At 41.7% G+C, this 13,398-nt stretch overlaps 2 protein-coding genes across 10 annotated transcripts in view; both read right to left on the bottom strand.

The window, feature by feature from the left end:
- Positions 1 to 13,398, bottom strand: part of celf2 (cugbp, Elav-like family member 2) — a 401,403-nt gene that overhangs the window by 140,514 nt on the left and 247,491 nt on the right. The gene's annotated exons all lie outside the window — the stretch shown is intronic.
- Positions 1 to 13,398, bottom strand: part of LOC307021233 (CUGBP Elav-like family member 2) — a 113,726-nt gene that overhangs the window by 72,920 nt on the left and 27,408 nt on the right. The window contains exon 2 of the mRNA XM_079653165.1: positions 1,690 to 1,725. Within this exon, the coding sequence (XP_079509291.1) occupies positions 1,690 to 1,725 (36 nt within the window). The remainder of the gene's footprint in view (positions 1 to 1,689; positions 1,726 to 13,398) is intronic.

Genomic DNA, 13,398 nt, shown 5'->3' with positions numbered 1-13,398 from the left:
TATACCTGCTGCGTTTTGCCTGTGAATACCATCACAGCCGCTTTAGTCTGACTATATATAGGGGTTTTATTATTTCAAATCAATGTCTTTCAATTATCTTATGAGATATGGTGCAGACAGTCGTAGAATTGATCATCATAGCACAACAATACATCCCTTTTCTTACTGCACTACCAACATAACTTATTTAGAGGTTAAAATCATTTAAAAAAACGTCATAAATAAAAAGTAAAAGATAAGTCTATATAGCCATTGAGTTACTTAAAGGACTACATCAGTAGTCAAGCAAGATTCACCCCATTAAAATCACATATTCTCTACATTAGAGCATTTTCGAAATATACCGAACGTTTTTTTGCAAATGGATTTCTTAACATTTGCCATTAGACTCAGTTCATTTCATTACAGAATGCAAATCTGTTCGTAGAGACTCACTGGCTCAACATGGATAATCCATCACTGTGAACTTTTTGTCATCTTTGTCTGGTTTTTGTTTGCCGCCTCGTAGAAGAGAACCAATTCATAACTTTCTTCCTTACACGTTAAGGTTTTTTACTGCTTTTATTTCCTGATAACATGGTTTCTAAATGCAGTTCAGCCATTTTCTCTCAATTTATGGAGTGCCCTCAACACAAAAACAAAGATATACTTCAACTTATAACTCATTGATTATAATGTAGTACAATACCTGAAGCATCATGTAACCACTGTAGTGTATATGTACTTTAAATAGATGCAATTTTACTCTCAAACAACACAAAAAACTGCTGAATATAAGCGATTCTACGCATCCCAAATACGCCTATTGCAATTAAACTACTCATCCATAGCAGAAGAACACATTATAACTTAATATTTCTGCCAGTATTAAAAATATTACCCTGTATGCGAAATATTGCATTATTCCAAGGGTCCGATCAACAAATAAAACACAAACAAACAAATAATAAAGGTTAATGACCATACCTGACTGCTGATGCATTACGGATCCTCTAAATGTTTATGAGGTTCTATCATTAGGTCCTTTGGTAGATAACCAGTCATTAACATTTGCATTTGCCGATCTAACTAGCTGTATTATTTAACGATTGTTGCAACAGAACGCATTATCTCTGATAATAATCTGGATCATGAAACATTATAGGTGCTATATAATTCAGTGTCTTCATATGATGTTAAATGAGGTGTTCCAACCTTTTTTACCTTCTATCTCTATCAATGTTGGATGGAATGGGAGTGCATTGATGGTTTTCAGGGTAGGATATTCACGCTGTTAACTATGCCCCAGATGAGGAATAGGTACTGCTATTTTAAGATCGGCCCTCATTTAAACCTTCTCCCCCCCTTGCTTGATCTGTCGCCCCATCGCCAAAGGGTTTAGTTTAATGACTCTCCTCGGTCGTAGATCTGAGCCGTGTCAAACCTCTCCTTTCCAATTTCCCTTTTTCTCAACTCTCTTTTATTTCTCTAATTTTCTACGTACAATGTAGTATCATCCTTCTGCTATCCTTTCACGTGCCCCAAAACCAAACAAGACCGCAAACACCACTCCAGTGTCTGAGTTATCAAAGATGTAGTCAGTGTTTGGTCCGAATGTATGCCCCATTGAGGACAGGCCAATAGAAAGAGAAGTGAGGGGTGAAACTGGTAAAAAGGAAAGAAAAAGGAATAAAAGATGTAGAACAGTACCTTTGAATCGGCCCGGAGAGGTCGCTAGCGTCCTGCCTGCAAGACAAGAAGAAAGTGATTTATTAATACTTGAAAAATACACAGATATTGATACAAAATAAATAAAATACAAGTCATATAAAACATGATATAATAAAAGTTACAGATGGTGAATGTTTGTTTTGAAAAACTCAAAAAGCATCGATATTAACCAAGGTCAGCCTTTCATTCCCACTAACAAGACATTTAAGATTTCCCTGTATGCGGATGACATTCTGCTGTCAATACGGTCACCAGTAAGACATTTTCTCCATGACGGCAGTGATACATCGCAAAAATGGCGGCTATGGAGTACACATAGAGACTTGTTGTGATCTTGACTGTATTGCTAAGACATTTTTCCACTATGAACACTGTAAGGGTGCAAATATACAATATAAAAAAGCAACACATAACAAAATATTAAAACAAGTACCTCAGATTTCTCCTCCAAATGTGCTAAGCTGCGTTGAGACATGAGCATTTAACAACGACAACAACACTCAAACTGATTGCGTGACCATTTAACAGCCATTTTTGGTACATTTTCCCAGATAACGATTGCATCTTTTGGAGATGAAGCGCCATTGACTGCTGCCAATTTCCATACTGAGTATCTGGCACTGCAGAGGATTTAACTTCCATTTAGCTACTTTTTAACAGAGGAAGTAAAACAGTTGGGTGCAGATGAAGGCAGTGTTTCTGGAAATATGGTACAAATCAAATGACACCGGCAAAACAAAACACACCCACACACACAGGCTGAGCAATCTAAATAGTAAATTGGTCTTGTCTGTCCTTGGGAACAGGAGAGAAACTTGTTCGTTCCTCTGGGTTTTCTCCATAATTCCCTGCCGTTTCCTCTTTTTCCTTTTTTGTTGTATCCCTCCCACCAATCCTCTGTTCCTCTTCCACTGCATGTAAATAAATTGGTCCCCAGGCCCCACCATTAGACAGAGTGTGTGTGTGTGTGTGTGTGTGTGTGTGTGTGTGTGTGTGTGTGTGTGTGTGTGTGTGTGTGTGTGTGTGTGTGCAAGCCAGCATCGCTGAATGCAACACAGACACACAAAAAGAACACAATCCTCCCGAGCTCAGAGCTGCTCCAAATTAGCCTGGGTTCTGTGCCACAGAGGTAAATAAAATAATAATGATTTAACAATGGTGTCATTAACAACCAGAGTGTGTGTGTGCGTGTGTGTGTGTGTGTGTGTGTGTGTGTGTGTGTGTGTGTGTGTGTGTGTGTGTGTGTGTGTGTGTGAGATAGAGAGTATGTGTGTGTATTATGATGAAATGCTGAGAAAAAACTCCTTGCTCCTCCTCAACACGGTGGCCAATCACCGCTATCGCCACTCTTTGCATTTCAAAGACACACTCTTGTCTGTTTCATCTCTCCCCCCCCCACACACACACACACACACGTTTAGACACCTCCGCTCTGTCCATCCTACCCGTGCCATGAATTATGAAACAGGGTAAATGGAACATCAAACACACACTGCTCGCACTCACTGGTTTACACACCACACACACATATAATATATAATGAAGACACTACCACACACACACAACTCTACTACATTCACTATCCCTCATATTTTGGAATCTACACACATATTTACAAGCAAAGCGTTTACACTTCACAGTTATTACTTATTTAAGCAGAGCAGCTTAAATTTAATAGCTACAGTTTTATAAAAAAGACCCTTCATTACAGCAACTTTATGAGCGTGATGACACTGACGACAGTAACACAACCAAGCGCTACTCCTTTTTATTTAATAAGACAATTCGGATGTTCATATTTATTTTAGTCAGGGATTTTAAAGAAGTGCAAAACTTTCCACTTACGTGTCTTAAACTGGTCTAACATTAAAAAAATGTTTTTGCTGGAGGTGATTTAGTCTCATGGCTCGTTACGTATTCATTTAATTTCTTACAATTAGCATGACATAACTTCCCATTCCTGCTTCTTGCTGTCTAAACAGCTAGAGGAAGTAAAAAGTTTCCATATGAATATTTCAAAAAATGTCTGTGACGTCTGTTGACTGGGAATTATTTGTCTGTTCAGTTAACCAGGTTATCTGCGCTAATGATAAGTGCACCACTTCCTCCATTTCATTTTATAAAGTTAGACTGATGACATAGTAAATGCTTCTTTATTGGTTAAGAACATTACTCTTTTTTAAAAGCCATCAAAGCCCATTACAAATACATTGAATTACCTCAAAAAACTAATTTATTATGTGTGTTGAGTGTCCCCTTTAAATGTTTTAAATTGTATTGCTCGACTACAGTAGGCTACAACAGTGGAGTATCTTTGTTAAATATACAGTCTCATGTCCCACAATCATACATTTGATTAACTAGGCTGTTGATATTTGAACGGAAATGTTTTTAATATGTTTTCTTGTGTGGACATATCTTCAAAAATCCTTTCTGAAAATCAATGTACAGCTACAAGCTACAACTTTAGGTCCGAATGGTCTCTTACTATTTTATTATTTTATACTGACAATCATTTTATTAGCTGTCCAAAGGCAAAAAGAAACATCTCTTTAGAGAGCAAGTGTTGATTTTGTAGAAAGCTTTCAGGTCGGATTCCAAAAGTATAATTTCCCCCTTGTTGGTCTGCATAAGTCGAGCCGACATGATTTTGGGTCAGAATTGATCACTGATGGAAACAGATGGGAAAACAGTGTCCAGGTGGAAAGACGCCAGACTTATGCTTCACCACGACAGCTTTTTGGCGGCGCTCATGAACCCGAGCTCAAACTCCTGCGGGCCCCACGCCACTGCACGCCTGGCAGGGGTGTAAAACGAGGCTGAAATGGGACTCCTTGGGCGGCGGCGCCAGAATCGCGGCAAAGACGGAGCAGGTGGCAGAACCCGGCGAGTACCACGAGTGCATTTGGACACACACACACACACACACACACACACACACACACACACACACACACACACACACACACACACACACACACACACACACACACACACACACACACACACACACACACACACACACACACACACACACACACACACACACACACACACACACACACACACACACACACACACACACACACACACACACACACAGACACTGTTAGCACGACATGAAAAGAGAGACTATGAGCCAGCTGTCACAACACTTCTAAACACAATCGATGAATGGGAAAGCATTCCCACGGTGGAACTTTTGAAGTGATTTCCCGTCTGTCTCTCGTTTTCTTTTCAGCATTGGCATATTGGAAGTGACATGGATGCTTCTATTATGCTGTAAAACATGAGATACCCTGCCAAGCCCTTATGGGTTTGGCATTATCAATGCAACAAGAAACCAGGTTACTGAGAAAAATCAGGTTACAGAAAGAGTTAAGAATGAGTTTACATGCACTGCAGTAACCTAGATTACATTGCGCTTACAAACACTTTTTTTTTTTAGCAATGGACGTGTTTCCTAATGAGCTTGAGGAAGCCAGTATATTTAGAAAAATAGAAGATATTATTTGTTTGTATTGGTTTCCTTTTCATTCGAATTTTGGGTTTAAAGTATCTAAGGTGACATATCTAAATAGCTTGTTCCAAGATGTCAAGTTTAGTTTGATTTTAACGGCCTTAAAAGTGTTTGAGTGTCTCTTTCACCCCCAAAATGTTTTTCTCTCCTCCATCATCCCCCTTTCTGCAGGCCATTTGTGTCACTCTAACACGTTCTGTTCCAAACACTTCTTTCCTTCTCACCTGCCATCCTGCCTCACACACACACACACACACACACACACACACACACACACACACACACACACACACACACACACACACACACACACACACACACACACACACACACACACACACACACACACACACACACACACACACACACACACACACACACACACACACACACACACACACACACACACACACACACTTCACAGACCGTACCCACCATCCCCAGCCAATCAACACATCTGAAAACATGCATCTTTAAAACCGATAAACACATTCACACGCTTGACTTTCACACCCTACAAAGACATCACAGTTCTCTCCTCATCCTCATCTTATCTGTGGAGCAGGTGCGTGTGTGTGTGTGTGTGTGTGTGTGTGTGTGTGTGTGTGTGTGTGTGTGTTTTTGTGTGTGTGTGTGTGTGTGTGTGTGTGTGTGTGTGTGTGTGTGTGTGTGTGTGTGTGTGTGTGTGTGTGTGTGTGTGTGTGTGTGTGTGTGTGTGAGACAGAGTGTCATTCTGGCAAACTGAGCCAAGTCTTAAGATGATGTCAGATGTGTGCTCCTGGCCCACCTCCAGATGGAAATAAACTCTCCCATTGGAGGATGAGTCTCGTAGATGGCCGTGCCAAAGTGCTAAAGGGGGCTGAGGATTGGATGATATCGGGACCTGAGCGACACAAGCGAGCTGCCATTTCATTAATCATCCTTCACTGATGCTGCATTCATGCTGTAGCGAGAAAGACACAACTCAGAGTGGTTCACCGCTTTATAAAAGCAGTGACTAATAAGTATTTGTGTTTGCAAAACTGCTGAGATCAAATTATTTTTAAGATCTTAAATTGATTTTTCCACCCAAAGTATTTTGAAAGGTGTCTGTAAAGACTCCCTGTAACCTTTAAAGGTCACCTATTATGCAAAATCCACTTTTTCATGTATTTTCTACATAAACATGTGTCCCCTTAAAGAGATTCTGAAAGTATCAGGAAAAAAGATTTGCTCACTTTTTGCCCTGATCCAGTTATATCAAATCCTGTCTGAAAATGAGCTGATCAGATTTTGGCCACTTTATGATGTCAGAATGATTTTTTGGCTTGTGTAACCATTAGCCAATCAGCAACCAAGGTAACCCCCCCCCCCCACCTTATCCCCTGAATCTCCTCCTAGAGCACCATTGTGTTCTTTTTAACCAAATATCTCTCATGCGGCTTTCACACCAGCGCTTTTCCCGTTCTAGCTCCGTGCTAGAGCTTTTCTGGTTCAGCTCCGGTTTCCCTTTTCTGCTCCCGCTTTGTTCACACCGCCCAGAGCCCGACTGGTGCTGCCGCTGCTGCGTCATGATGTCACCGTTTACATCGCTGATTTGCTCCCCAACGGCATTATGGCGCTCACAACAACAACAACAATGGGGGACTGCGTCGGGGCGATGATCGTGTTGCTTTTAATCACACGAAGCCAGATTAAATTAAATGACGACTTCTCCAACCTTATGCTTTTCTCCAGAGTTCCGTGATTTATTGTTTATTAATGTGTTTCAGCGGCATTTACCGACCGCTGCAGTGCTGGCTGCTCTTCCACGGGAGTTTATTCTCCCGTTAGCTCCGGGTTAGCTCACCCTGCAGCGGCCGCTCTAAAGTCTTCACTGTCCGACTGTCACACAAGCAGCTGATACACATCCCCAGTTCCCCTTAAGTGAATGTGTGTCAGTCTGAATTGACGCTGTTTGGCATCACAACGCTGTTATGAAAGTTTCTCTGGTATAAAATGGGTGATGTTAGCATAGCAACCGAAGGTAAACGGACTACTTGCTATTGCTATCCTATTGTGGCATAAGTTGTTTTCTACAGACGTATTTTTCATTATGATTCTACTTGTGATAGTCGGACACGACAACCTGTACAGCCCATGTATTGATTCCATCTGATAGCTGCTATAATACAAAACAAAACGTCTGCCTCTCTCCACAATGATGAATAACAGTGAACGATGGTCAAAGTAAGGTACAAATAAACAGAATCACACGAAGCCTGGTTAGTGTTGCCTGACTTTATAAAGTGTGATTATAAGCACTACTGCTTGTAGGCAGGCATCACGAGACTCTTCTGTCGACCCATGTTCAGGGGAGGTGGGTTTAGTTTCCTGCACGCCTCGACGTAAGAGAGACGTAAGCGACGCCGCCTCTTAGCAACGAAGCTCTTGCCTCTAGACCGACAATTTTTGGAACTGGAAGTGAACCGGATTCCGGAGCTAAGAGGTGGCGCCGCTGCGGTGTGAACAGGAAAAACCGGTACTTTTCAGGCTCCAGCTCCAAGCCTGAGCTGAAAACGCGTTGGTGTGAAAGGGGCATCGGAGGGGCGTGGGGAGTGGCTCCTTGTATATGTATATGAGACCTATAATATATTGATGTAAAACAGTATAATAGGGGACCTTTAAAATCCTGCCACCATTATGTTCGAGTCTATTCACCAATCGTTAGGGAACAACACACTTTTTACAGCCACTTTCCCATTGGTTAACACATACTAATGCAGCATTGGCATTTCATAATGAAAAATAAACATGAGGCATATTGATGTCAGTGTGGAAACTATAAGAAATCAATGCAATAATAAAACATAATGTTACAGTCTATTCAATCAGCAATTCAGATGGAAATGCTTGGCATGTTGTTCCAGGAATTGCTCGGGAAATGGCCATTACAACGTAATGTAAAGCTGTAAAAATTTGGAATGTGTGCGCCATAAAAAGGGACTCAAACAAATGCCCAGATAGACTTCATGTTCAGTTTGTGTGTGTGTGTGTGTGTGTGTGTGTGTGTGTGTGTGTGTGTGTGTGTGTGTGTGTGTGCACAAGTGAGTGTATGTGTGTTAGCCGGATGCTCGCGTTCGTTCATGAACGTGTGACATATTGAGGACATTTAAATGCAGAGAGGGAAACGACCTGAGTGGAGCAGGGTGAACACAAGGGGGAGGTGGTAGTAGTGTGTTAGGCCTCATTTACCTTGTGATATTCAAAGGGTGTGCAGGCAGTACACTTACACACACATTCAAACATATTGTGTGTGTGCTGCTGTGTGACCACTGCAAATAGTCAAACGACTTAAAGTCAGTTGAGGAGGGACTCCTGAATCATCCATCACTGGGAGAGGAGAGAAGACCTCCCCTCTTTTTGTCACCCCCTCCTCCTCCTCTTTAATAATAAACCCTTGCACCCATCTCCCCCGCCCCCCTTGCCTCCCCCTACTCTTTCTCGCATGTAATAACAGCGCAACGGATCAGCTCCATTAGCCCAGACCTCCTCACACATGCAGATGAGGCATTATGGAGGAACGCGTCACGCATTACTGATGCTGCCCCCCCCCCCCGACCCGTAGAGAACAATAAGCTCTGCATGTGTGTATGAAAGAGAGGGAAGGTGTAAGTGTGTGTCTGTGGGTTAGAACAGTGGTTAAATTGAGGTGCATTAAGGTTTTGATTGGGGCGACGTTTACGATGGCCATGTGTGTGGATCCCAGAGCAAGGCCATTACCGGGTGGCCGGATGAAAACATTGTGCAAAGTGAACACGGAAGGAGGACAAAGGTCGGAGGAGACGGGATAAATGGGGAAAATCAGATGTGAGGAGTAGGGCTACATGAACAGTATTCAACATAACATTTGATTGTGATTTGATCTGCTGTTTTGCCATCCGTGAGAAAAGTCAATATTATCCTATCCTATGTGCAGAATGAGTCCTAAAACTCAAACATGTGTTAACAATTTAGCACTCATGTGCATGTCCCTCATCTTGAAGTCAAGGTTTACCCCACTGGTGATTGTCTGAAACTTCTACATGTTTTAAAACAGGTGGTATAGCTAACACATGTCTCAACAACACACATGCAAACATTAGCCACCTTTAGCTTAGCAGTGGTGACGATTTTTTACTTCTGGCTATTGCATTTACACATCAACAATGATTTAAAATATATATATAATGTGAGGAGATTATCCTTTTGAACAACACATGTAAATATCATAACATTTTATAGCAACAGATCTTATTTTCTGCCAAATTCCCTTTGCTTTTTGGGAACCCTTGAAATGCTAACTTTGGCTTACTAAATATGTCATCGCTCCAATTTCATGACACATGTTTTTAAATCATTGCACAGCCAATCATAAACAGATGAACTTCTTTGCACTATAAACCACACTATGAATGTTAAAATGCTTAACAGTGGTCGAGTCTAACCTGTAGTCCAGCAATAATCACATTTGACTCGAATGCAACTAACTAGAGGTGTGAGTGGATGCATCTGTGGAGGGGGTGGTGGGTATACAAAATCAGATGAAAACAAATGGATGTGAACAATGTATGAATGGAAATACATTTGAGTGCTACAGATAAGACTAATAGAGGAAATCAGTCCCGCTACCTTGTTAGCCCTGACAGATGTGAAACATAATTGGGCTGAAATGATGGTTTGTCATAATTGGAAATAATTGATGCTCTTTTGTTGTGCCGTTGTTCTATCTGAAGCTTTCATTACCGTGGTTCAATACCAGGGCATTGCTTTTGTCCACTTGAGAGACTAAATCAGTCATGTCCTTGTCCGCCCTCTCTTTGCTGCTCTTTCAAAACTACAGATTTGATGAATAAACTTTTCTTTCCAACTTTTCTGGCAGCCTTTTCGGCGGTTACTTAGCGCCCAGGTCCCCGGTGACACGGCGCTTCATAAAAGGCCAACATATCAGATCTATAGCCGCACATGTGACTGTGGACCGATAAAAAAGAAGCAGGGGAATAAATCAATATCATGAATGCCAGTTCATCAGATTGCGAGGTAGCTCAGACGTCAGAATCTCAGCCACTAATCTCTTTAATAGTCTGATATTACATTTTAATCCCAGTCTGATTCCTTCACTCTTTCACTCAGGCTGTCTACACAATGCCTGTCAAAGAGTGAGGGGAGGAGGACAGAAAATAGAAAAGACAGGTATCAAAATACGGTGGATTAAAGAGAGGAAGAGGGACATACATAGGTGGAAGAGAGGAGGAAGACAAATTGTAGAAGAGAAATGGAAGCGTTGTGGCACGCTGCCATTTCAATTCAAATTTACAGCATTGGGTGATGGACTGTGAGAGACGGAGAGGCAATAAAGTGATGTCGATGAGAACTGAGGACAAATTGATATGATCATAACATGTCACATTAAAGACAGGCCTGCCATCCATCAACATGATAAAAGGCCTCCTTCATTCCAACACTAACAACACTGCCATTGATCTCAATGCTTCACTTAGCCAAGCGCTTACCATTTATGATAACTATCATCATGCAGTTATGGGGATGGTGACGATCTATCAATGCTATCGGAGTCCACAAACAAAAAAGATAACCCTCGCTAATTCATTACGCTGACAAGCCCTTATCTTGGAGAGGTAGAAAAGTGAATTATCTCTTTATGTCATAAAATAGTGATGCAATGGTAGAGTGGGAGGACATGGTGCGTAAAGAGCCACGGTTGTTAAGTAGGATTTGAAGAGAAAAGTCGACTTGAGGAAAACACACTTCACCAGAAAAAAAAAATGTCTTTACGGTGAGCTTTTTGTTGTTGCTGTTGTTACCAGAAGGATTGAGTGCTAATGCCTTCAGAGAGAGACAGCGAGAGAAGAGGGAAAGCAGCATTGACGATTACACCAAACATGCTTTTAAATCACCCTTGAGCAAATCAGTAAATCAATATCAATTAGGCTGTGAAAGAGCCCACATGGACAACAGGCTTTGTTTTAACTAATGAAGTCTGTGGAGAATACGATCGGTCGTGCCCCCCCCCCCCCCCCCCCCCCCTTCACTGTCACCCACACTTCGCATTACCGACCATGACAATGTGAACTGAACACAGACAGATACTAAAACTTTGGCACTTGCTTTTCACGATTTAAAGACTTGTTTTCTTAAATAAATCAAACATTTCTAAAAATCATATATTGCCCAGCAACTATTATTCATGTTTAATATGATGGAGGTTATGTAGTTTGATTGAATATTGATCTAATCGGTTTTCTACAGATGTGTATTTCCCTGTCTTGTGTTAAATATTTCCCAGCATCAATATTGGTTATGAATGAAGCTGAAGAGTACGGTGTTTAAAAAGTCCATTGATTGTTTTATAAGGGATAATGTGTACTATTATTGGGACTTTTACTTGGGTAGGCCCAGGAAATCAGTATACACATTCTTTTTTTTAGTAACGGCGTGATTTGTTTGAACTTGGTTAACGGGGTAGCATTATCAAAGGAAGAATCCATTACATTTTGTAGCAGATCAGCACACAGATGAAAACAAATCAGTAGTTATGTACCGTAGAAAATGGGGCTGGGGATTGAGCCACTGACCTTCCAATTGGTAGATGCCCATTCATCCTTTGAGCAATAACTGCCTAGTTTAACAACATTTCTTGGGCATCATTTCTTTAGAATAATTCCTGATATTTCATGGAGAATTAGTCCAATGAGACCAGAAGCATAAGTTACTAACTAAGTAGTTGAAGGTTTGACAGTATATGTCATTGCTGCATGATTTGGATATAATATTTACACAAACATTTCCACACACACACACACACACACACACACACACACACACACACACACACACACACACACACACACACACACACACACACACACACACACACACACACACACACACACACACACACACACACACACACACACACACACACACACACACACACACACACACACACACACACACACACACACACACACACACACACACACACCATCCCTGGCAGGCGACATGCGGCGAGGCTGCTCAGGGTTGCCGTATCATTTTAAACATCCATCAGCTCAGCAGAGATATCATATTAGCTCCTCATCTGCATACTGCGCCGACAGAATGACAAACGAGAGAGAGAGAGAGAGAGAGAGAAATAGGGAGCGCTCTCTCCTCCTCTCCTTCCTCTCTTCTCTTACATGGCTGCCTTTCACCCCTCCGCTCCCCTCTTTGCTCCCCTCTTTGCTCCCTCTATCTCCTTATCCCTCCCTTCTAACCTCCCAAATTGGATCAACACTGCTGGCAGCGCGTGAGTGAAAATGTGCGCGCGCTGTTGCGGTGTAATCACATCTTTTAAATGGAAAAAGGGATGAGTCTCGGGAGGAACGATGACCACTGTGGCCGTATCTCTCCAGTCCCCCCCCCCATTGGCGCTCTTTGTATCTCTGAATACTCCATCACACTCACTTTCAATGAGCAATCTATGACTCTCGCAAACTTTGTCCTAACTCCTCTTACCTTTTTGACTCTAAGATCCTTTTCAAAACTTTGTCTGTGTTTTTTTTCAGTCAATCTTCTCAGTGTTCTTAAAGGTGGGGTAGGTAAGTTCGAGAAACCGGCTCGAGATACACTTTTTGTTATATTCCATGGAATTCTCTTAACATCCCGATAGCAATGAATATCTGAAGTGCTTTGACAAAAAATCCATAGAAAAAATTCACCTGTGGAAGCCGTAGCGCTGTAAAAAGCACGACCAATAATTTCAGCCGGGTCGGCTAAAATAACTGGATGGCCTACCTGCCTGTCAGCCTTCCATCTGTGCACAAACTTATCTCGTGCCCTCATTGGTCATGTGCGCGTTCGTGTGTGTTGGAGGAGGGGCTCTGTAAGGAAGTGGCGGATTTTTTGCTGCTGTGTATTTTCAAATTCTAGAGCACTCGAGCTGGTTTCTCCAAAATGACCTACCCCACCTTTAATTCTCTCCATAGATAATTATGTGTTGGACGCAAAGGGCGTGGCCTGGCTACCACAGTACTGTCAGTGTTTACATATTAGACACCAGTAATCCAAGCAAGACCATTAAGAATGTGAAATTAATCCAAAATACCCTGTTTTAATTGCATAAGTCAAGATATATTAGCCTGTACAGATGTACATGCACACAAACCATT

This window comes from Notothenia rossii (assembly GCF_949606895.1).
Source record: "Notothenia rossii genome assembly, chromosome: 10".
NCBI lineage: Eukaryota > Metazoa > Chordata > Actinopteri > Perciformes > Nototheniidae > Notothenia > Notothenia rossii.
This window is presented reverse-complemented; position numbering and strand designations above follow the sequence as displayed.